Source organism: Aedes albopictus, chromosome 1 (genome assembly GCF_035046485.1).
Source record: "Aedes albopictus strain Foshan chromosome 1, AalbF5, whole genome shotgun sequence".
Lineage (NCBI taxonomy): Eukaryota > Metazoa > Arthropoda > Insecta > Diptera > Culicidae > Aedes > Aedes albopictus.
In genome coordinates this window covers 205,388,705-205,410,839 of record NC_085136.1, presented here as the reverse complement: position 1 = coordinate 205,410,839, position 22,135 = coordinate 205,388,705, and the positions used below count along the sequence as shown (strand labels likewise).

The 22,135-nt window shown below is 41.0% G+C and overlaps 2 protein-coding genes across 2 annotated transcripts; both read right to left on the bottom strand.

Annotated features, from left to right (window-relative positions):
• Positions 1–18,656: 18,656 nt before the first annotated feature.
• On the bottom strand, positions 18,657–19,778 carry LOC109431949 (probable methyltransferase-like protein 15 homolog). The gene has a single exon (XM_019708252.3). It carries the CDS (start codon positions 19,776–19,778, stop codon positions 18,702–18,704), a length of 1,077 nt encoding a protein of 358 aa, XP_019563797.2. The 3' UTR covers positions 18,657–18,701.
• Positions 19,779–19,780: 2 nt separating this feature from the next.
• On the bottom strand, positions 19,781–20,086 carry LOC109431950 (ubiquinol-cytochrome-c reductase complex assembly factor 2). The gene has a single exon (XM_029856677.2). It carries the CDS (start codon positions 20,084–20,086, stop codon positions 19,781–19,783), a length of 306 nt encoding a protein of 101 aa, XP_029712537.2.
• Positions 20,087–22,135: the final 2,049 nt, after the last annotated feature.

Below are 22,135 nucleotides of genomic sequence, written 5' to 3'. Positions count from 1 at the left end.
CCGATCACAAACGCGCTCCAATTCCAGCTCTGGGGATCGTTCGCGATCTCCGTCAAGGCTCCGGCACAATCTGTCACCTCGTGACGTTAACTTTAAGACCCCCACCGAACACAGACAACTAGACAATCAAACTTCAATTTGAAAACGCAAATGGATAAAACAACTTTTTCGTCAGCATCGCCTCCGACTCTGAAAGTCGGTACTGTTTCCAGCATTCTCAACAGCACACAAACTACGCAAAGCCTTTCCCCGGTGCCGGCCGTTGTCGGCAGTTCGGATTGCGTAGCAAATAAAGTTTCCTCGACAGCGGCTGGCACTGTGGGGCAATGCGTCCCACAGGTCAGTCCTAATCAACCACCAATTCTCACGGGTGCTACTGCGAAATATTTTCCAGTTTCAGCATGTACAGCTGCAGCAGTTACCTCAAATATCCCAGTCGAGGGTTCAACGCCGGGATTTGTGTCGAGTGAAGATCTCTCGGTGGCCGCATCCTCGTCCTCCTTCAGCTTCCCGAGGCCAACTCTTCCAAGACGGGTGAATTTTATTCTGCAGTGGAATCTCAACGGTTACAGAGCTCGCCTTTGTGATTTAGAGTTATTGGTCAACAACAGCCGGCCCTGGGTGCTTGCACTCCAGGAAACAAACAACATCTCAGCCGTCGAATTGAATCGCACTTTAGGCGGTCAATACACATGGACAGTCAAGCGATTATCGTATCACCGTAACTCTGCTGCAATCGGTATTCGTCAAGGAATCCCTTATCGAGTCCTCGACATTTTTACCGACTTGCCCATCGTTGCTGTGCAACTGATTGGTTCTACTACTGTATCGGTAGCTTGCGCCTACCTGCCAGGTGGAAAAAACGACAACCTTCACAATGAAATTCAAAGCTACATCCGAGCACTCCCAGAACCACGGATATTTCTTGGAGACCTTAATGCTCATCATTCAATTTGGGGTTCCCCCCGATCGGATGCACGTGGAACCAACCTGGTTGATGTCTTCGAAGCAGAAGATATGTTTGTCCTCAATGATGGAGTCCCTACCTTCTACAACGGGCATTTCTCCAGTCAAATTGACGTTTCAGCGGCTTCCGGTTGCTTTGCTCGGAACCTGCAATGGAGCGCCAGCTCTGACCCTAATGGAAGCGACCACTTCCTCATACGAATTACTTTAGCCGCCGGGGCAACCATTCCACAAACAACTAGGCGACCTAGATGGAAGTACGAAAGTACGATGGAAGATTGGGTGGAATATGACACGCGAATCCGAGCATCATTGCGAAATCGTTCTCCAGAAAGCATTTCCGAACTCACTTCGACTATCTACGAAGCCGCCAAGCACTCCATCCCACGAACAAGCTCCAATCCTGGACGTAAAGCTACACGTTGGTGGTCTGATGAAACCAAAGCAGCTGTCAAGGCAAGACGGAAAGCACTTCGCAGACTTCGACGCCTCCCATTGGATCACCCCGAAAGGGACTCGGCGATACAATTGTACAGGACACTTAACAACGATTGCAAGCAAATTATCTTCGAAGCCAAAAACGCAACTTGGAAAGAATTCCTAGAAAGCATGAATGCATCACAAACCTCAGCAGAGCTCTGGAATCGCATCAATGCCTTAGACGGGAAACGGAAATTTACGCCACTCACACTACATGTGCAGGATTCTGTTGTGATCGATCCAAACGATGATGCCAATGAGCTTGGCAAATATTTCTCTAGCCTTTCCGCCATCGATAGATATGAAAGTAGTTTCAAGAACGCCGTCAACCCATCCACAATATCCATAGAAAGCTTCATCGTTCCTCCGCACACTGCAGACCCAGCGTTGGACTAGGAATTCTCATCCAGAGTGGTGGCCTTTGCCCTTGCACGCAGTAGTGGCAAATCAGCAGGATATCCTCTATTGAAAAACTTACCGAGCGTAGGTAAGCTTGCACTTCTAAACCTGTATAACAACATCTGGCTCAACGACGCTTCTCCGGACATCTGGAGAGAAAGCCTAGTGGTTCCAATTCCCAAGGCAAATACCCCCACTCGTGACCCATCCAAATACCGTCCAATCTCTCTGACCTGTTGTGCCGGAAAGATTATGGAAAGAATGGTCAACCGTCGAATCAAACAATACCTCGAAGCTAACGAACTTCTAGACCCTCGACAGCATGCTTTCCGTCAAGGTTTCGGAACATCTACATACTTTGCCGAACTCAGCAATGTTCTTCAGGAAGCTTCCGACCAAGGACACCACGCGGAAGTCATCTCACTGGATATTTCTAAAGCGTTCAATCGTACATGGACACCTTTCGTTCTAAGGCAACTAGAAAACTGGGGCACAGGCGGACATACGCTGCACTTCGTTCGTAACTTTCTTGCTGGACGGTCCTTCCGGGTCGTTGTTGGAAACACGAAATCATCTTCTTTCGCTGAGGAAACTGGCGTTCCACAAGGGTCTGGGTTGGCAGTGACGCTCTTTCTCGTGGCGATGAACGGAGTATTTGATGCAATACAGGGCAATATCCACATCTTTGTTTACGCCGATGATATTCTCATCGTCGTTGTTGGACCCACACCGACCATGACAAGGATCCGTGCTCAGGCTGCAGTGAAAAGAGTGGCAAAATGGGCATCTGACATTGGCTTCCAGCTCTCAGCTAGTAAAAGTGTTAGATGTCACATCTGTCCACTCGGGCATAAAATAAAAGGTCCACCTATAACAATTGAAGGACAGGTAATTCCACTTCGTAAATCGATCCGCATCTTGGGAGTACTGTTGGACCGTACACTATCGTTTCATCAACACTTTAACGCTGTAAAAGCCGCCTGCCGAACGAGGTTAAATCTTATCAAATCCATATCTCGTCCGCATAGATCAAACAATCGGAAAATCCGCTTTCAGGTGGCTCACGCCATCATCGATAGTCGACTCGTATACGGACTCGAAATTACCAGCATTGCCATCAACAGGTTAATTCAAGTCCTCAGTCCCGTATACAGTTCATATGTTCGACTGATCTCCGGACTGCTACCGTTCCAGATATTTATCCTCGCAGCTCTTTGCATCAAGAGTGCGACCTTCTCCAGCAAGAACACGAGCGATGACAGGGTCTTTCTTCTCATCGAGGGGAACAGAGCTCTAAACACAGTAGCCAACATGGATCTCCCTCCAGTTGCAAAGCTCCACTGACTTGGAGACAGGAGTTGGCATTCCGTACCGTCGAAAATTGACAATCGGATAAAAAACAGTTTCTCCGCCGGCTGTAACTCTGCTGCTCTGCGAAGGTCGATCGCTGAACTTTTGCGTGTCTGCTACTCAAACTTTGCTCACCGGTTTTCTGATGGATCGCTCTCCCATCTTGGAGTCGGGATAGGTGTATCAGGCGACATCCCGCCGGTCAGTATGAGTCTTCCTCCACAGTGCTCAGTTTTCTCTGCTGAAGCAGCAGCAGCAGCCTTCATCGCTGCTACCATGCCATCTGACCGCCTGATACTGGTTCTGACCGATTCTGCGAGCGTCATATCGGCGCTTCAATCTGATACACCGACACACTCGTGGATCCAGGGTATACTTATGAACGCTCCAGCTGATACCGTGTTTACGTGGATCCCTGGACACTGCGGTGTTCCGGGAAATGAAAAAGCCGATCATCTCGCTGGCTCCGGTCACGCCCGTGAACGACACACTGACAGCATCCCGCTCATGGATCTTAAACGATGGATCAAATCCACCTGCCGTCAGTACTGGGGTAACCTATGGAGCCAATCAAAAACTGCTTTCCTGCGGAAAATAAAAGACACGGTTGAACCATGGACTGATTTGCCAGTGTTCAAAGACCAGAGAGTAATCTCTCGATTGCGAACCGGGCACACACTTCTATCACACAACATGGGAGGTGGTCCGTTCCGCAAGGAGTGTGAAGTGTGCCACATCCCAGCCACAGTAGAACATGTCCTTTGCGTGTGTCCCATCTACGAAGGCCAACGTCGACTCCACAACATCGTTGGTAATATTGGAGAAGTCCTACGGGACGATCCGGATACCATCAAAACACTGTTCAAGTTTCTCCACGATTGTAACCTGTATGAATTAATTTAACAGCTCTCTCATTCGTTCATTTATTTAGTGTGTTGAATTAAGTTAAAAAACCCGGTTTAATCCACCTAGTGGTGATAGTGCCTTTCTCGCCGAATATGTACTCATGATCTTTCCGTCGACGTAAGCATCCTGAATCCTGTGAATCATTTATTTATAAAAGCAAGAATACAAGCCATCATCAAGTTACTGATGGAACATATTTCCGGTGTTATGTTCAATGTATAGGCAGAGCTGAAAAATATCAGACCTCTTAGTTGACTGCGTGACCACCTTTATTATTACTGGAATACCATCAATACCAAGACGATAATAACAAGCTTAAATATAATTTATTTCACAATCAAAAATCACTTTACAGTCTTCGATAAACTTTTTCCTGCACACTTCAGGCTATATTTTATTATCATTGGTTACTAGATTCAAACAATTTGACCAAAAACTGGAAGCAAGTGAAATTTTTCGTACTGAATCCAATTCAAATTAGAACCATATCACAGAGCGCGAGGAGCAATCAGTCGGATCAAAATTTTGATCGAGGTTGATGCGATTAAATTTCAATTTTCTCATGGAACCCCCATTCTACTGTATATTTACACCTCAGAATATGAGAAGATGCGATTTGATGAGCCTGCATCAGTTTTGTCAAGATTTTGTTCTCTTACACATATTTATCGCTTGCATTGATTATTTTCACTGTTTTTACCACTTCCTGTGAGATAGCCGGAACCGGTTCCAAGACTGTACCTATTGTCTCAAATATGGTCTGAGACTAGTCTGTCTCTTGCTAACTGTTGAACAGGTTTTCTGAAAAGCCGAAAATTGATGTGCATGCATGGATTTGATTCATTTTAAATTTTGGTCATTCTGCCGGGACATAGAAAACGGGTTTTACCGGTCGTCTCTAATGTGATCTGAGACTATTTTTTTGTAAACCGTTCATCAGGTTATCGAAAAAGCCGTGGTTTGATATGTCGCATGCATGGGTTTGGCTCTTATATGCATTTGACCACTTCCTGCAAGACACCCGGAACCGGTTCCGGAATACTACTGGTTGTCTCAAATATGGTTCGAAACCATTTTCATGCCAACCGTTCATCAGGTTATCTAAAGAGCTGCGATTTGATGTGTTGCATGCATGGATTTGGTTCACATTTACATTTGACCACTTCCGGCGGTACATCCGGAACTGGTTCTAAAGCACCACCGGTAGTCTCTGCTGGCTATTTTCCTGCTTACTGTTCACCAGGTTATCAAAAAAGCCGCTATTTGATGTTTCGCATGCATGGGTTTGGTTCACTTTAATATTGGACCACTTCCGGCGCGACATCCGGAGCCGGTTCCAGAACACAACCGGTAGTCTCTGCTGTGATTAAAGGCTATTTTCCTGCTTACCGTTCTTCAGGTTATCGGAAAAGCTGCAATTTGATGTGTCGTATGCATGGGTTTGTTTCCTATCTACATTTGACCACTTCCGGCGGGACATCTGGAGCCGGTTCCGGATCACTACCGGTAGTCTCTGCTGTGATCTAAAGCTATTTTCCTGCCTACCGTTCTTCAGGTTATCGAAAAAGTTGCAATTTAATGTGTCGCATGCATGGGTTTGGTTCCTATCTACATTTGACCACTTCCGGCGAGACACACGGAACTGGTTCCGGAATACTACTGGTTTTCCTAAATATAGTCTGATTCCATTTTATTGCTAACCGTTCATCGGGTTATCTATAGAGACGCGATTTGATGTGTCGCATGCATGGGTTTGGTTCAATTTTATATTTGGCCACTTCCGGCGGGGCACCCGGAACCGGTTCCGGAACACTACCAGTAGTCTCTGCTGGGTCAAAGGCTATTTTTCTGGTCACTGTTCATCAGGTTATCGAAAAAGCCGCTATTTGATGTGTCGCATACATGGATTTGGCTCACTTTTATGTTTGGCCATCTCCGGCGGGACATCCGGAACCGATTCCGGAATACTACTGGTTCAGATATGGACTGAGAGTATTTTCCTGCTTACCGTTCGTCAGGTTATCGAAAAAGCCGCGGTCTGATATGTCGCATGCATGGTTTTGTAGCATTTTCATATCTGACCCCTCCCTAGGGTACCGATCCGGAACACCTAAATGGCCATAACTCCGGAACGACTGAACCGATTCGAACCATTTTCAATAGGAAACAATGTGACCAGATTCCGCGTCGAATGAACCATCGGTCATAAAAATCGGTTGAGGTTTACTGCCAAAAAGTGATGTGAGTTTATTTTGTACACACACATACTCACACACACACATACACACACACACACATACATACACACACACAGACATCACCTCAATTCGTCGAGCTGAGTTGATTGGTATATGTGACTCGACTCTCCAGGCCTTCTATCAAAAAGTCATTTTTGGAGTGAACATATAGCCTTTCCAGTACACTTAGTGTACGAGAAAGGCAAAAACACAATAATAAAGAATAAAAAAATAGGGTTTATTTTAACTAACGTGTAAAAGATTGGAAGTTTGCATTGGAAACTTTATTCTAATTAATATCGATCGTTGTGAACAATTTTCATATTCAATGACCAGATTGAACCTCGCAAGTTCAACAGCAATCTCATTTATCTATTCAACCACATGCCCTTGGATCTAGTATATTATACATAGGACATATGCCCCGAACGCCCAGCGTCCTATATATAGGACAGTCTTTTGGACGTAAATATCTTCAGAATAAAACAAAATTTTAGAATTACATCCGTACCTTGTTCCTAGTAGAAAGAATTATTCGTGCATAGTTCACTAGGTGGCGTAAACGATGCTGCAAAGATTACATATTGTCATTATCGATGAGCATTTCCCATGCGAAATACATTTATTTTTCTGAAATACCTCTGGAATGCCTTAACCAATTTCAACCAAATTTGACATACCCTTTTTATAAAGTTGTGGAGGTGGTTGGTTGTATATGTAGGTATTGGAATTCCAGATGGCGGCTTGGGTTCTAGTAAAAAAATCCGATTTCCTAAGTTAAAAATTTGCACCAAGAAGAGGTGGCAGCGGTAGTCTTGATTTGTCCACGCGCAAATGTTAAAAAATAGTTATTCATGTAACGAGTTGCAAAACAATTGATTTTTTCTGCACGAGTCGTACATTTATCCAACGAGGCTTGCCGAGAGGGATAAATACGAAGAGTGCTGAAAAAATCGAGTTTTGCAACGAGTTCCATACAAAAGTTTATGCAATGATTTTTCAATATACAACTTATTTGAGTTGCATAATATTCATTATGCAACCCAAATGAGTTGCATTATGAACATTATGCAACTAGTTTGTATTATGCAACTCATATAATTTGCATTATGAACTAGTTCGGAAAAAGTTGCTATTGTCATACCAAAATGAGTTATATAAAACAGAAATTATGATACTGAATTGCATTAAGGTACCCCGGGGCAAGTGGGACCTAAAAAAATGCTAATTTGGTTTTGTCATGCCAAAAATTTCAGAACACATTTTTTTTAATAATTCCAATGATCCCAAAAGACGTTGTTGGTATATTTCTACTTATTAACGTGCATTAAAACTGTTTCAAAATTTGTACATTCCATATATTATGCATATAATGAAAAGTGTAGCAGATCTTCATTTACTGCGTTTCACGGGGCAAGTGGGACCTATTCAGAGTTTTTGTTCAAAGGGCTTAATATAAGTTGCAACAAATAAGGTAACATAAATCATAAATCCCTTATATGAATGACTATGTTTAGAGATTAAAATAAAAAGAGGTTTAAGGTATCGTGCATAAATTACGTAACACATAAAAAATCGCTGGGGAAAAAAAACTTGAATCAACTCAAGCAGCTCATGCAAAATAAAACATTTTTTTTCTATACAAAAAGGGCCGTAAAGTGAAGAGACAAATGATTTCGAAACTTGGTCTCTATATTATATAGTTGATGAATCTCGCCAAAAGTATATCTGAAGAGATTTTCAGTAATATCTTCTCCCTTACATAATCATACGGTCATTAAATAATGTTTTTATTGAATCATGAATTTTGAAAAGGTCATTTCCCTATTTAAATTTTTTATGTACGGTTCCTGAATGCTCAAAATAATTCATTATGCAGCGTAAAGTGAAAAACCCAGATTAATCCACCTAGTGGTGATAGTGCCTTTCTCGTCGAATATGTACTTATAATCTTTCCGTCGACGCAATCAATCTTGCCTTAGAGTCAGTGATCAGCCCCAAATCTCTGTGCTTTGGTAACGGACGAGAAGGAGGAAATGCTCATAACAGCGATCTGGGGCTGTACCACCTACGAATTTCTGAATCATAAGAATACTTTATTTAGAAATTCAAGGTCATCATCGAATTGGGGCACTTATTCCGACGTTATGTTCAACGTATGGGCAGAGCCGAAAGTATCAGACCTTTTAGTTGACTGCTTGACCACCTTCACTGGAGGCTGATTCATACCAAGATGACAATTACTAGCCAGGATTTAACTTTTTCACAGATCACTTTGACAAAGTTTAATCTGCACACTTTATGCTATATTTTATTATCATTGGTTACAAGTTCCATGTAAAATTTGTAATGTAGTAATTTGAATTGCCAATGCTATATCACATTCAAATATAAACAACATTACAGCACATAAAATACAATTTGCTCCATAAAAAATTGAAAATTCTCCATAACTTAAAATATTTGCACCACCAAAGCAGTGCAATGTAAAGCAATTCAGCCCTGTCGAATTAAATTATGAGAATATGCTATCTATGAAGGATTTTCAATTTTTCATGGAGCAATTCATATTTTCTATGGTGCAGTTTGATAATACTTATGGTGAATTCATCTATTTTCTATGGTGCAATTTCAATTTTTTATGGTGCAATTTAATTTTTCTATGGAGCAATATTCAATTTTCTATGGTAACAATTTTAATTTTTATGGAGCGTTTGCATTTGTCTATGGAGCATTTGTATTTTGTTATGGAGCATTTCAGTATTATTTATTGGTGCAAAATTTCACTTTTAATGAGAAAATTTTATGTTTTACCGGTACATTTTTTATAAAGTATGGAACGTTTTCAATTATTTATGGGTACCATTGCACATTTTCATGGAACATATGTTCATTCTTTATGGAGCGCTTTTTGATTTTCTATGGAGCATTTGCAATTTGTTATGGTTGCAATAACCTTTTGCCGTTCTCTTACACATATCCATCGCAAGCGTTGATTTAGTTCACTTTCGTAATTCCGCTGAAGCACCCAACGCTGCTTCTGCAACACCACCGGTAGCCTCTTATGTAGTCTCAGTCTATTTTGTATTGCTTACGAGACCCCCGGAAATGATTCCGGAACATTACCGGTATATTTTAGTGTGGTCTGAGTTTATGAAAACTGGTAATCAGGTTACCCGGAATTAAAAACACTACCGGTGGTAACTTCTATGGACTGTGCCTATTTTCTTATAATCCATGCATCAGGTTACTGACAAAAAAGCGACCAATTCCGGCGGGACACCTGAAACCTGGTTGTGGAACACTAGCGGTGGACTCTTACGTAATCTCAGCTAATTTTCTTAATAACCGTTCATCAGCTTATCTAAAACACCGCGATTTGATGAAGCGCATGCATGGAGTTTGGTTCCCTTTTACATTTGACCACATCCGGAGGAACACCGGTAACCGATTCCGGGACACTACTAGTTTTCCCAAGCATGATCTGAGATATTTTTTCTTTGTAACCGTTCATCAGGATACTTTAAATGCCATTTGATGTGTCGCGAATTTTTGTTTTTTTTTTTGCATTCGGCCACTTTCAGCGTGACACCTCGAACCGATTCCGGAACACTATCAGTAGTTTCTAATGTGGGTTTTGCTAATATTTTTGCTTATCGTACAAGTTATCGAAAAGGCTACGATTTGATGTGTCGCATTTATGAATTAGGCCACTTCCGGCGGGACATCAGGAACTGGTTTCGGGATGCTACCGGTTCAGATATGATCCGAAACCGGTTCCGTAACACTACCGGTTCAGATATAGTGCATGACTATTTTCCTATTTACCGTTCCTCAGGTTATAGAAAAAGCTGCGATTTGATGTGTCGCATGCATGTGTTTGGTTCACTTTTATATTTGGCCACTTCCGGCGGGATACCCGGAACCGGTTCCGGAACACTACCAGATCAGATATGGTCAGAGACTATTTTCCTGTTTATCTCTTTTTCTGTTTTACAGAAAAAGCAGTGATTATATGTGTCGCATTCATGGGTTTGTTTCACTTTTATATTTGGAGACTTCCGGCGGGACCCCCGGAACCGGTTCCGGAACATTACCGGTTCAGATATAGTCTGCAACTATTTTCCTGCTTACCGTTCATCAGATAATCGAAAATGCCGTGGTTTGATGGGTCGCATGCATGGGTTTGTTGCAATTTCATACCTGGCCCTTTCCTGGGGTACCGGTCCGGAACACCTAAATGGCCATAACTCCGGAACGGCTAGACCGATTCAAACAATTTTCAATAGGAAACAATGGGACATTATTCCGCGTCGATTGAAACATAAAGCGTTGAAATCGGATGATATTTACTATTCAAAAGTGAGTTGACATTTTTGTACACATACACACATACACACGCACACACATACACACATACATACACACACCCATACACACACACAGACATCATCTCAACTCGTCGAGCTGAGTCGATTGGTATATAAGACTTGGTCTTACGGGGGTTCTATCAAGATTTCATTTTTGGAGTGAACATATAGCCTTTCGGTACACCTTGGTGTACGAGAAAGGCAAAAATAATGGAAGATATTTAGAAAAAAAAAACATAAAAAATACATGCTTTTGTTTTTTTTTGTTTTACCCAAGGTTTTACCATTTTTAACAAGATTTGTTTCATCTAAATAGAGGTAATAAAGTATAATTCAACAGTAGATTACTTAACACGTCAATTTTTATTGACTTTCGTGCTAATTTCATCTTAGGCTGGACAAGGCGAGATGAACCCATAAAATTGTGTTTGTTTATTCTCATAGGTCCCACTTACCCCAGATAGCGAAATGCACTGGGGCAAGTGAGAGCAGTAAACTAAAAGTAATAAATAAAACTAAAATACAGCTTTTTCGCTTGAAATCATTTGCAAGAACTCCAAATACTATCCTGAAATCGAAAAAGTATTTGTAGAATGACAAATCTATTTTTAAACGACGAATGTAGTAGAGCACGTCAATCTCACCTAGTGAATTGAAAATTACATATAAACAACAATAACGTATATGGTCTCTTTATGGTTGAAACAATAACAATTTTTGTATTTAAAGTATCCGTAGGTGTGATACCTATGTTTTCCATGAAGAATGTTAGTCTAAAAAATAAATAATAAAAAAATACCAGCCGATTCGGTACCAGCCCACGTAAACAAACGTTTTTTCGCGCTCCGTTTTTTCGAGTATTTTTTCCGTTCTAGTCGAAGTAATATCCGCGAATCGGCATCCTGAAGTCGCATAAGGTTCCCCCGGACCCTCCCGGGCACAATGCGGCCGTGAATACGCCGCACAGATTACTCCGGAGCCAAAGTTACTCCCGAAACAAGCGAGGCCTAGAGGTGGATCAAAACACCAATGAACACAATATGCATCCTCCGCGCGCGAAGAGCCCGTACATGAACGAACTATCCTCGGGGTCGTCGATTGTCGGTACCAAATCGTGGTCCTCTTCTCAAGAACTGATCGGCCAACCTCCCAGTTGTAGCAGTGGTAGCAGCTCCCTGCAGCAAGAAGTAAACATTGCGGTAAGCAATGCATATGAAATACTGCCAAACGAAGAGTGTGATGACGATCACGAAGAAATGCCGATGCTAACTCCCGTCGTGACTGCAACAGCTCCACCAGCTAAAGTGAAAAATGTTCGCCTTCCCCCTATTACGGTAGTGAACCTAACCACCAAACACCTGCGGGATGTGATGTCTAAAAATGATATTGCGCAAACCGAATATCATATGAAGGCGACCAAGGCGGGTGTTAAGCTGCTGTGTATAAGGCATTTTATGATACGTTTCAAATCAGCTGTTTTTTGAATGTTTACCAGTTTTGAAGTCCAACCGGTGGGCGCATTTATTTACATTTTCGCTTGCATAACATGTGATACATTCCCATCCAACAAACGGGGTTCATTTAGCTGCAAAAATGCGTCAATCCGTCCACTATAATCAATACCCGTAGACCGCGGGGATGTTTTTTCATCTGCTAGTGACATGATACAGCTCGGGGGATTAATATATGCCACATTAGAAACCGAAACATCTCTGCCAGCTAAAATCTGATTGGCGCTCACCAAATGTTATGCTTCTTTTCGCGAAAACAAAAACATCAAATGTAAACAATAACAATGAGCGGCCCACCGGTAGAACGTCTCGTAAAATAGCTTATGGGAGAGAAAAGCTTTCGTAGTGCAATGAGTGCACTGAAAACATCGAACATCCAGTTCCACACCTTCACCCCAGCTGCCGAAAAACCAGTGAAAATAGTTCTTTCGGGATTATCGGTTTATGACATCTCCGAGCTTGAGGTAGAGCTTGCTTCTGTTGGCGTCGTACCAACAGAGATTAAACTGTTTTCCAAGAAGGTTGTTGGCCTGGAGGAAAGTGCACTGTACCTACTGCACTTTATTAAGGGATCTGCGAAGCTCTCGGAATTGCAGAAAGTGAAGGCACTCTTCAGCACTATAGTGCAATGGCGCTACTTTGAACGGAAATCGACAGATGCTGTCCAGTGTCACCGTTGCCAACAATTCGGACATGGAATGCGGAACTGTAACCTTGTTCCTCTGTCTGTAAAGTGTGGCGAAAAACATTTTTCTGCCGAGTGTAAACTCCCCAAGAAGGCGGACCTGGAGCACAGTGATAGGAACGAAACTCGTGGATCCATCAAATGTGCAAATTGCAGTGGCCAGCATACTGCAAATTTTCGTGGGTGTCCCACCCGCAAAAACTATCTCGAGAGGTTGGCGAAAATGAGAGCTGAGCGGCGGAATCCAGCCCCTCCACCTCCACCCCCGCGCTCTTCGCAAGGCCGTCCAAGTGGCCCAACAAATTCGTACGCTGAAGTGCTGAAAACCCAAGGAACCAATAAAGATCTTTTCACGATGTCCGAATTTCTTGCTCTGGCGAGAGAAATGTTTGACCGGCTGGCGAAATGTCAAACAAAGCAGCAGCAACTTTTAGCTCTTTTCGAGCTTACGACCAAGTATGTTTACGATGCCTAATCTAAACTACTTGCGTCTGGCTAACTGGAACGGTCGTTCCGTTCACGGTAAGAAAATGGAACTTTTCGACTTCTTGGAGAGACACAACGTGGACGTGGGAATCGTTACCGAAACCTGGTTGCAGCAAAAGCATGCTTTTTTTCATCCGAGATTTTCGTGTATCCGTTTCGACCGCAATTCCAACGACGCAGAAAGAGGAGGAGGCGTGATGATTGTGATCCGTAAAGGCATTAGGTTTATCGAGCTCAACATTTCGACGAAGGTCATCGAAAGTGTGGGAATTTCGATCACAACGTCAAACGGAAATCTACTAGTGATCGCCGCCTACTTTCCGGGTGCGAGGAGACGTTCTGTTTGGACTCAATTCCGTCGAGACATCGCCGAGCTCACAAGACGAGCTGACCCATTCTTCATAGCCGGAGACCTGAATGCACGGCATCGCCACTGGAACTGTTCTAAGGCTAACAAAGCAGGCACGTTGCTGTATCAAGAGGCAGCTAGCCGCAATTTCTTCGTCCACTTCCCAGATTCCTTCACGTTCCTACCGTCAGGTCGTGGCCGCCCATCCACTCTAGACCTAACCCTCTCAAACAACTTGCTGGACATGACCAAACCGGTCACGCTCAACGAACTGTCATCAGACCATCTCCCAGTAATGTTCGACGTCAGTCTCTCTGCCCCAATCGCAAACATAATACCAAAGGTCCGGTGCTATTCGCGGGCAGACTGGCCTCGCTTCCAACGTGTAGTAAATTCCAAATTAGACCTGTTGGATCCGGCTGTCACAACCCTCAACAACGAAGCTGAAGTTGATGCTGCAATAGAACTCCTGACAACGATTGTAATGGAAGCTGAAGCTGTCTCGGTCCCCGAAGTTCGGAAACGAACCTATCAAGTTGCTGAAATCCCGGAGAGTACTCGAAGATTGATCGCGCTGCGGAACAAACGCCGCCGGCAATGGTACAGAAGAAGAGATCCAATCTACCGTGATATAGTACTATCGCTGAACCGCAGGATCCGAGAGGAATGCGACGAAGCAAATTTCAGCAGATTTAAGGAAACGCTTCGAACATTAAACGGCGATCGCGAAACATTGTGGAAGATCACTAAGGCGTTGCGAAAATCGTCAAAGTGTAGCCCCCCGTTGCGTCACGATGACAAAATGATCGCTTCTCCTCTAGAAAAGGCTCAACTACTGGCAAGAAGCTTTGCTCGTGCACATATGAACCAGATGCCAGACGATCCAGACACTGCTGCAGCGGTGAACGAGTCGATTGTCCTCATCGATCAGACGCATCTAACTGGAGATCACCCGTGGCTGATTCGTCCAAAGGAAGTAATTATGTGCATTAGAAGGCTCAAATCCAAAAAGTCTCCTGGGGGAGATAAAATACGGAACTGTGTGATCAAAAAACTTCCGAGAAAGGCCCACATTTTTCTCGCCAAAATCTTCTCTGCCTGCATTTGTTTAGGATACTTCCCGACCAGCTGGAAGCACGCCCTGGTCATCGCCATCCCGAAACCGAATAAGGACTCCTCGATTCCGTCGAACTATAGGCCAATCAGTTTGCTGTCCTCGTTCAGTAAGCTACTGGAGCGTGTGATCCTAAATCGTGTTGAACAACATTTGGAAGGTACACGGATTGTTCCCGATGAGCAGTTCGGGTTCAAAAGAGGCCATTCCACCAATCACCAGCTGGCTCGGCTAGTCAGGGACGTAAAAACCAGCTTCACACGAGGTAAGTCCTCTGGGATGGTACTTCTAGATGTCGAGAAGGCATACGATTCTGTTTGGCAGCAGGCAATTCTGCACAAGATGCTACTTGGAAATTTTCCAATGTACATATTGAAGATTATCCGCTCCTTTTTGTTAAACCGCTCCTACCAAGTGTCTGTCAATGGGCACTCATCTGATCGCCACGAAGTACCCTACGGTGTCCCACAAGGTGCTGTGCTGAGCCCCACGCTCTACAACATCTTCACCGCTGACCTGGTGATGCTAGATGATGTCCAGTACTATCTCTTCGTTGACGATACTGGCTTTATTGCATCAGACTCTGATCCGGTTATTGTGGTAACCAAGCTACAAGCGGCCCAAAACGCCATCGAGAGGTACCAAAGAAAATGGAAGATAAAGACTAATGCGGACAAATCCCAGGCGATTTTCTTCACTCGGAAACGAAGTCCACAAAAACTACCGCAAAGTGAGATCTCTGTTTGGGGACGCCAACTACCATGGTCGGACGACGTAGGATATCTGGGCTTAACCTTGGACCGGAAGTTAACATTTGCTGTCCACATTAAAAACACTTTAAGTAAGTGCGACAAGCTTACGAGAATGCTGTATCCGCTGATCAATCGACGGTCGCACTTGGACACAAATTCGAAACTTTTGCTGTACAAGACCGTATTCAAACCAGTGATGACATACGGTTTTCCCGCGTGGTTTCACTGTGCAGCTACCCACAGGAAAAAGCTTCAGGTGAAGCAAAATCGGATTCTGAAAATGATAATGAATTTAGATCCATTCCACCCCACTGAAGATGTCCATTTCACTGCTAGGATGGAGCAAATCAACGAGTGGTTCCAACGTGTGCTTCCAAAGTTTTGGATGGGATGCGCCACATCAGCAAATCCGCTGCTGCAACGTTTACCGCAGAGACTGTGATATTAGGTATAAGTTAACTTTTCCTCTAACTATCCCAACAACCCTTTATGCTATTTCAAAGGTTTTTTTGCGCTTTTTCCTTTATCTTTAAATTAACTGAATGAGCTAGTTCTCTAATTTGTATAGATTGCCTTACTAGAATTATATAGCTGTTGAAAGGAAAGCCATATCTCAGCTTATGGAAACAAATTGTACACTAAACAGAATTAATATTGAATAAATAAAAATGAAATGAAATGAAATGAAAAAAAAAATACCAGCCATACTGCCGTGAATCGCATATCAGTCCCATCTTTGCTTGATTTCCTATGCAAATGGGACAGATATGCGATTCACGGCAGCATAGGTCTCACTTGCCCCCGATTCTCACTTGCCCCGGGGTACCTTAAGACATTTTATGTGTGTCCAGGTGGACCGTGAAACGATCTTAGACCGAAACATAAGCAAGGGTAACTATTTCCGAAGGTGTCCACTGGTCGTCTAAGGTTAGCATGGATTACGAAGGCTAGCGCTGCCATAAAAAGATTTGGGCGAATTATGTGCACTCAATGAAAAAAAATCGCAAAGAAATGCGTCAGCTATTTAACGACACGGAAGATCGAATTAAATTACAAGGACATTCATGATCCTTCGACCACAGACAAAAAAATCACATGAATACCAATGGCATCCGAAAACAACGAGTAGCGCCATGTAAGCTATAAAATGCGATGCCATTTCTGGGCAAGCTCCGATGATCGAGCAGCAGCTCTCGTCAACATTATCACCACAAACAAACAGACATAACACCTTGAACGATTTTCATGGAAATTCATCGCCCAGTTCACACTAACATCATCTGGTGGAAAAGTTGCACGAATCACTGTGTTGTGCAATATCGTCAACAGAAGGCGCTAGTGAGAAACGTCAAACGCATAGAAAAATGATGAGCGCGCCTCTGATTGTGAAAGCCACAACTATGAAAACTTAAAAATTTTAATGATTTTAATTTTTTTAATTTTTTAATTTTTTAATTTAATGATCGTTAAAAGCGTGGTCGATGAAAATTTCGCAAGTGTTACGTCTTCGATGAAGAGAAATTTATCATTGTAGATACGCCTGTATGATACTAAACGCGAGATTTTTAGAAAGTTGACAACCGAGAGTAGCACAGACGATGGATTGAATACAAGTGACAGTGTCGCCGCCGAGCTGTCAGCTCTGGAAACTAGATGCTATAAAGGTTCTAGTCTACACTTTTCGCTGCTGGCGCCAACTGGAAGCATTCAATGGAAAAGTAAACAGTTTTTACCCTATTGCATCGCTTCTCATACTACAAAAGTAACTTTGAACATTATTTAAATGAAATTTTTACAAAAATGTTTGTATGTAAACTCAACCCAAAGTTGCCAAAATTTCTAAAAAATGAATAAAAGTTACGGCAGTGTCGCTGGAAATTGGGTCGACCAAATTTTAAGATGAGAGCGTCAATATAACCTGTTTTCTATTAGCTTTCAACTGCTCTTTGCTAGACTTACTTGGCTATAAAATCTAGGAAAACAAATCACTTTTCCATGTTTTACTATATTGACTCCAAGCTTTTGGCCGAAACATCATATTGAGGGGTGACCCTAAACTTTTGGTCGATGACATCAAGAGTTAATTTACTTAATAACTTTTTTTCTAGAATTTGCAGCTAAGTTCGGTAAAAAGTAGTTAAAAACTAATAGAAATAGGTTATATTACCGCTCTTATTTTAAAATTTGGTCGACCCTATTTCTAGCTATATTGCCGTAACTTTATATTCATGTTTTAGAAATTTTGGCAACTTTAGCTTAAGTTTACAAACACACATTTTTTATTTTTTATTTAAATCATGTTTAAAGTTTTTTTTGACTTATTATCTTTTGGATGAGACCTAGGGTTTTGAAATCGGACGCAAATTTGCGGAGATATGGGCCTAAAAAATGACATGTTTTTGAGGGGGTGACCCCAAACTTTTGATCGGAAGTGTATGTAGCTTTTATATATTTGATATTGCAAGTCCAAAAATAATGAGCAAAATTCCAAGATTGTTTTTGTTCTATTAAGAATTAAGGAATTGAAAATTAACCAAGCAATAGGGGCTGAAGGGATAAATTAACATTCAGTTTTGTTCCACCATCCTGGATCATGATGTTTAGACATTTACGAGAAAGGTATCATCATCGCCAGGTGGATTAATTCAGGTTTTTGTTGTTAAGGCAGTTAAGATATGAAGTATTATCGTCGCACCACCAAATCGAAGTCGTCGCTAGAAGCACATGCGAAGTTGCAGCTGCGAAGTAAATTTGAATCTATTTTTTCTGTTGCGCATCATTAAGCTAATTAAGACCAACAATATGCACTACTCCAAATTGAGTTGCGACATTTCAAAGTAGGTTAAAAATCAATTTTCGCATGTTCGATCACTTTGTATTTCGACCAAAAGCATAATAGAAAGAATGAATGTTAATAAGCTCTCCATCGACGCTTAAGCTGAGGATGGCAATCTAACCCCACAACTCCCTACACGGTATGCTAATTCTGATATAATCATACCAGTGTAAAATTTCCTGTTAAATGGCATTCTTTCGAGTCAAGCAGCCCAATTCGGTTCAACAACAGCTACATTTATTCCGCACTTTGAACATTCCTTAGGTCATACGCACCACTGCCCTCAGCTTTGCTGATCGGCTCCGGGGGTTCTGCTCCACTTCATCGTCACTTGGCAGTACCACGTGCTTAGTCATTTGATGCCAGGAGGATTTCATCACGTTCTCCATCACCTCATGTTCGTAACTGATCGTATGGCTGCAGTACTTCAAAGGCAACGTATTGGCCATGTCATTGAGGACATTTCCCATCACGTGCCGTTTCACTATGGTGTCTTCCAGTGAATGGAACGTGATCGCTATCATTTTACCGCCGATCTTTAGATAGCGATGGGCAAGTATCATCCCGTAATTGATTTCGTTCAGCTCATTGTTTACGAAGATTCTGAGCGCTTGGAAGGTCTTCGTCGCCGGGTGGCTGGGACGCTGAAGTTTGTCCAACCGAAAGCTTCCGCTGCCAAGGCAGGATTGCACTAAATCAGCTAATTCTTTGGTGGTTTCAATTTTCTTGATCGAGTAACGGGTTTCTACAATTGCTCGTGCGATCTTCTTTGCTTGCTTTTCTTCGCCGTAAATCTTCAAAATTCGCGCCAAATCCATCTCGTCAATTTTCGAAAGGATTTCTGCAGCAGACGGCGAGTCCGGGAACCGATCCTGGTCCATTCGCATATCCAGTGGACCATTTTTACTTATGGAAAATCCGCGGGAACCTTCATCGAACTGCATCGATGAGCATCCAAAATCGAATATTACCCCATCAATCGATTGCTGATTCACATTCAGCTTAGATAACTTTTCCGGCAATTCGGAAAACCTCCCTAGCACAGGAAATATTTGGCCAGGATATTTTTTGGCCAAATCCAGTGCCATTTGATGAGCAGTTGGGTCCCGATCCAGCGCTATTACTTTAGCATTTGGGGCTACCTTCAGAATCTCCTTCGTGTGACCGCCGGCCCCGAACGTCATGTCCAGAAACAGTTCATTATCTTGCGGTTTAAGAAATTTGATCGTTTCCACGGCCATCACAGGAACATGAGGAACGTTGACCAGCGTACCAGCCAACCGATTGCCACCAAATACTAAACTTAACTTACCTAATAATCTTCTTCCGGAGAACATCTTTACTTCCGGTTGACTTCTTCCAAGAACTCCGAAGACAGAACCCCACGGCACTGCTCCCCGGTCAGCCCAGTGGCCGTCGAACTAAGCGAACGTGGATGAGCTCGCAGGTGTACGTCGTTCACGATATTTTCCAGCGATTGATACTGTTTGAACAGTCGTTCGTCGTTCACCGCAATGATGTTCGCACCGCCGAGGACGGCTTTCAACTGGTCCCGCAGGTACTGCCCCAGATCACGGCCAATCTTGCTCTGATCAACCGGCCAACGTTCCAACAGTTTCAGAAAGCGATTGTAATGCTGGGACATGATCTATTCAGATAAGAAGAGTAGGATCCTATAGCAAGAGAAAAAATAACACAATACTGCCATGTAGAATTTGTCCCGGTTCAGAGATTTAAATTACATGCAAAACTTACCCGAAAAAGTTATGTAATTTTTATAGAAGCTGTTCCGAAAAGCAGGATACGATCCGACCGCAACACATTTTCTGGATACTGGATGCCGTTTGTTTTGATACTGATGCATTTGATGCAACCGATGCAACGAGAGTCTGACAGTTCTCTTCAGTGTTGCCACATTTTAATCTGTACCGGAGGCTCAAAAATCTTTTTTATCTGTACCAGACATTCGAAACATCTGTACCCAAAATCTGTACCAAATTCGTAGCACATTTGACTAAAAATCGCTTATAATATACATGAAAGGGTATGAAATGCTAGCTCAACAGTGAAAATCAGTTGATTTAGGTAAACTGTTATCAATTTTTGAACTTTTAAAACAAAAATATCAGTATTTAAAATGTTCTAAATTTTAATTTTAATGATTTTTGTCCCCATTTCAAAAAATCTGTACCTTTCTGTACCTTTTGCTGAAAATCTGTAATCTGTACCGTACAGAATCTGTACCAAAAAGCTGGAAAAAATCTGTACTTTTCCAGAATAATCTGTACCTGTGGCAACACTGGTTCTCTTACGAGCGGTTAACACTAAACACATTCAATACAAATAAAAAAAAACTGAAAACTAAATGATATTATTTTTATTAGTATCAATAACAAATATTAACACAAGACTTAAACAATGAACGAAATTATTATTAAATTAAGTTTTTCGACTATTAAATGAAAATAAAATTTACGAAGATGGTTTTACGACATCTTTATGCGCGTCAAATTTGTTTACCGTGTTTATTCAGCTCTGTTAACACAAACAAGTAGGGTGGAACAAAAAATGGATCAAACCATAGATAACATATTCCAGAGTAATGTAAATTTTGTCGATTTCGAGAATGACCCAGCACGGAGGGTTAGCCTAACATTAGCCTAATGTGAGACTAACTGGCCAGCATGTTAGGCTAACTTTTTGTCTCACTTTTGCCTAATGTTAGTCTAAAATTAGACAGATATGACACACTTTTGTTAGACATGTTGCAAATTCGAAACATGTTTGTTAGTCTAACATTAGACTAACGTTAGACATGTTTTAGTATGGGCTGTTAGACAAATGTTAGGCATAGATTTTATGCTGCTTGTTTTCATTCCAGCTGTCATCCGAGCAAGAAGTGTGATTGTAGTAGTGAACTTTTATCGGCGTTCACTACTACAACCGCACTTCTGCCTCGAATGAAAGCTGGACGAAACATATTTAATAAAAAAAATCGGAACCTGTTTTAATTTTAATTTTAATTTTAATTTTAATTTTAATTTTAATTTTAATTTTAATTTTAATTTTAATTTTAATTTTAATTTTAATTTAAATTTAAATTTAAATTTAAATTTTAATTTTAATTTTAATTTTAATTTTAATTTTTTATTTTAATTTTAATTTTAATTTTAATTTAAATTTAAATTTAAATTTTAATTTTAATTTTAATTTTAATTTTAATTTTTTTTTTTAATTTTAATTTTAATTTTAATTTTAATTTAATTTTAATTTTAATTTTAATTTTAATTTTAATTTTAATTTTAATTTTAATTTTAATTTTAATTTTAATTTTAATTTTAATTTTAATTTTAATTTTAATTTTATTTTAATTTTAATTTTAATTTTAATTTTAATTTTAATTTTAATTTTAATTTTATTTTAATTTTAATTTTAATTTTAATTTTAATTTTAATTTTAATTTTAATTTTAATTTTAATTTTAATTTTAATTTTAATTTTAATTTTAATTTTAATTTTAATTTTAATTTTAATTTTAATTTTAATTTTAATTTTAATTTTAATTTTAATTTTAATTTTAATTTTAATTTTAATTTTAATTTTAATTTTAATTTTAATTTTAATTTTAATTTTAATTTTAATTTTAATTTTAATTTTAATTTTAATTTTAATTTTAATTTTAATTTTAATTTTAA

Coding starts and splice junctions, on each gene's coding strand:
- LOC109431949 (XM_019708252.3), bottom strand. CDS start 19,778: ATGTTCTCCGGAAGAAGATTATTAGGTAAGTTAAGTTTAGTATTTGGT.
- LOC109431950 (XM_029856677.2), bottom strand. CDS start 20,086: ATGTCCCAGCATTACAATCGCTTTCTGAAACTGTTGGAACGTTGGCCG.